The 3891-nt window shown below is 30.7% G+C and overlaps 1 protein-coding gene across 1 annotated transcript in view; it reads left to right on the forward strand.

Annotated features, from left to right (window-relative positions):
* The window catches only part of LOC106472346 (trafficking protein particle complex subunit 5-like), a 19298-nt gene extending 16515 nt beyond the window's left edge, over nt 1–2783 (forward strand). The window contains exons 6-7 of the mRNA XM_013932983.2: nt 427–491; nt 2466–2783. Of these exons, the coding sequence (XP_013788437.1) occupies nt 427–491; nt 2466–2564 (164 nt within the window). The 3' untranslated portion in view covers nt 2565–2783. The remainder of the gene's footprint in view (nt 1–426; nt 492–2465) is intronic.
* Nucleotides 2784–3891: the final 1108 nt, after the last annotated feature.

Consider the following 3891-nt stretch of genomic DNA (forward strand, 5'->3'; position numbering starts at 1 on the left):
ATTTTATTTATTTAAAATACTTTTCTTAAAAATATGATTTTTTATATGTGAAAGACTTGAAATATTAACTGAAAGACTGCCAAATTTTGTGAAGGTATACACACTATTGAAAGTTAGAAGTATTTAATCTACAAAAAGTTTGTGGTCAGTCAAATTGATCGAGCCCAAGTTGAGAGAGTTAATATTCTGATTGATATGTTGAGATCAAAAGAAATCTGATCCACTGAACTTACAAGAAAAAAGCAAAATGCAAATGGATTTTGTCAACCACAGTAGAACTTGTATTTTCAACCAGGTTTTTGAGTTGGTTGGTTGTTTTTGGCTGAGTGGAGGAGAGTATATCAGCCTTGATGCAAATAGGCTTTATATCATTCATGAGTTGGTTCTTTGTGCAAATTTTCACAAAAAATTTTACTTTATTTTCAGGAACCTTGAATTGTGCAGCTTTCATAGCAGGTATGATTGAGGCAGTGTTGGTGGGCTGTAATTTTGTAAGTAGTCTTTGAACTATAACTACTCATACATTTTTCACATCGTTTTATTTCCTTACTAAACTATATTCATCTTGTATTGGAATAAAATCGTGTAAAATCTTTTTTACTGTTGCGTTAAAATTGGATTAGCTCTAGTAAATCTATTATCTGTTGAACTAAACCGATCATCAAGAAAATGCAACATTTAAATATATTAAAATTGAAAATTTTAGAATATTCTAAAATTCCAGTGAGCATATCAGTACTTGTTGGTTTTTTTTTTATGTATGGTTCTATTGAAAGGGACAATAAAGATTTTAAATATTTCTATCAACTCTCACGACTGGCAGGTCAAAATACACGTGTCATGAATTTTTTTAAAAATTACGTTCAAAATTTAATTAAACTATTTATTATCATTAAGTATGAATAAACTTGGCATCAAAGCATAGTAAACAAATCACATTTTAATATTATACGAGCTTTAAGCTTTTAATTATATAAGGAAATTTTTTGAAAATCCTTAATCTCTCCTAGTATGGGAGTTGTAACATATGTTTTCTAAATCTTCTCTCTTTTCTAATTTATTTACCACCCCTCCAAAAAATATGAAATTTCATGTAAGTTACTCATGATAACATAGATATTACTAGGAGAAAGCATAATTTTTATAGCCTTCGGTATTGTATGTCTATGGAGCCATAGGCTAGAAAATCAGACCCACTTGTCATGCCCACCTGTCACACCTTCTCTCTCACAAATTGCCAATAGTTCTTTCTGTTGTTTAATACTATATTATTTATAATTAACAAAAAGCCAATGTTTTAATATATCAAATGACGTATTCTATTACATTGTTTTCCGTAAGGGCATTGTATGTTTTGTTGTCGAGTTACAAATTTATTCTCACAGTTATAGCATTGATGAGCTTAGCTCAGTATTTAAATGCTCTTGTCATATTAGTCAGAAAGCCAGAAAAATTATGATAGTTACAGGACATTGTTTGCTTTTTGCATGTTATTATTCTGTGTTTGTAGGTGTGGTATTTAATTAAGTAAAAAATATTTACTGTAGTAGTACCATTAGTATTAAAAGTGGGGCTAAAGTTTCATCGACAGTCAATAGCAAAAAAAAAACAACTAATATCCAGATGATTACTGTATTTGTTGTTTTAAATGTGTATTATTTAGTTATTATCATAAAACTAACTAAAATTTAAAAAGTAGAAACATTTTAGGTTTGATTAAGTAAGATAATGAAAAATAAATACTACTTCATGAGCTATGCACCTGAGCAACTTGTGTATTGAATATTGATTTATAACTTGTGTGGCAGGATGATTAGTCAGATGCTGTTCAAAGGGGAAATAAAATTTAAGTAGAAACAGTTGTATACTGTTATGAACTTTAAGTTATTTAGGATAAACTACTCTAGTTCCCTATTAAAACTTCCAGTCATTCTAGAAAGAAAAAAGTGTAATTTAGATTTATTTTGTATTTTTTATGGTGGTTACAAGGTCGGTCAAATTGACCATATGCGTATAGAGTTAGGGTAGAGAAAATAAACAAATGAAATATAAAGTTTTACTGAAAGAAAAGGAAGTTTTAGAGGTTACAACAAATGAAATTTGACAATTTTCAGATGAAGAAATCTTGTAATTTTAACATAAAAATCACTTTGCACTTGGAGCAGTCAATACTTTGACTCCATATATTCACAGATAAATTTTTAGTAAAAATACTTAATTAAAAATTCAGTTTTTTTTGTGTGTGTACAAAAAGACTTGATGTTTATTGAAAGTTTGAAAAATTTTGTGAGACACACAAAACATTAAAACGATGATGGTCACTTAGGGGTTATGAACTCTGTTAAATTGGCCGAGTCCATAGCAAGAGAGTTAAGGACTCCATTTGAAATTTTTCAGATAATCTTACGAAAATTAGAATAACCTGCTAGTAAATCCTTAGCATTAATTTTTTTATTTCAACATAGCCGGCAAAAGTGACGGCCCATTGGCATAAAGGAACCACATTCATGATCAAGTTTGAAGAATCGGTGATTGCCCGAGAAAAAACAGCTGAAGGGAGATGAGATCCTGAAGGAGTAAATTATTATATGAATGTTTTAGTCAAGCAATGTTATGGTAGAGTACGATTTTATCGTGAATTATATTGTTTTGTGATACGAGTAATATGACAACTGTTCACACATACGAATATGATTTTTCTTGCATTGTTTCCATTCCAATAGTATATAATACAAAGTATAATAACCCGTGTCTTTAAATAAAAACTGAGATATAAAATGGCAGTTTTGTTATGTTTTCTGTTTTAAATATAATTATGGGTGTTATTAGTTGTTAATTGTTCATGCGATAGCTGGGTACGACCTACTGTTTAGTGTGTCGGCTGCGGATTGGAGTTTCCAGGACTCGAGATGTGATGCTGCTGAAAACACACTTCACATTTTCAGCTGTAGATTTATCAAAAAACAACAGTCAGTTCTGTTAATTGGTGCCAAGAAGTGAACAAAACCTTTGTTGTTGGTCAATGCTGCTGGCTGACTGTTTTCCTTCTGGTCACTAGTAGTCCAAAATTAGGGATGGCTATACTTGAAACCTTGGGGTCTTTGACCTGACTGTCTAGCCCATGTGCATAAGGCACTGTTCAAGTTGAAAATTACAAGTCTGGTGTTCACGAAAAACAAAAATAGTCTATGTATGCTGTTCTTGATATCTTACACTGACGTGCTCTTTATTCATTAAAAGTAACCGGAAATCTTTACTTTTTCTAAACTTGTATACTGTAAAGTAGTCATTTAAAATATCAATCAGTTATTAAACAGGACAAACAAATGAAAAAACATAACCTTTATGATATATTGAACATGGAAATGTTTCTGGCAGCACAAATGGAAACAAACTGGGAAAACCCCCTTCTTTGCGCACTCGTTTTAATTATACGTGACGTGAACTGAAAATTGAGATTATAGCCATCTAGATCAGTGTTTCCCAAAGTGAAACTCTTTCTGCCAAAAAAAATGGGCCGAATACAAAGCTGCCGAATTAATTTTAATACTAAATAAACAATAGGCCCATAAAGATTATGTTGAATTAATTAAATGATTCAGTATGTTGAAAAAGAGATGTTATTGTTTTTACTACGGCATTGTTTCTCAATCACCTTGCTAAACTAGTGGGTGAGTAAATATCTTAAAATCACATTTGAAGGCATTTTTATAGGTTGGGGGGGGGGGCTCAAACTTTTTTATTCACATCAAGGGAGCTTTAGTCTAAAGGAGTTTGGTATAGATCATACAAAGATGGCAGTGTAAAGCGGGCTATTTAAGAAAACATTCATAATTATTTATAAAAAATCATTAATTATATTACATTTTTTAATTTACGGTTACTCTGCTA

This window comes from Limulus polyphemus, unplaced genomic scaffold (assembly GCF_000517525.1).
Source record: "Limulus polyphemus unplaced genomic scaffold, Limulus_polyphemus-2.1.2 Scaffold5264, whole genome shotgun sequence".
Taxonomy (NCBI): domain Eukaryota; kingdom Metazoa; phylum Arthropoda; class Merostomata; order Xiphosura; family Limulidae; genus Limulus; species Limulus polyphemus.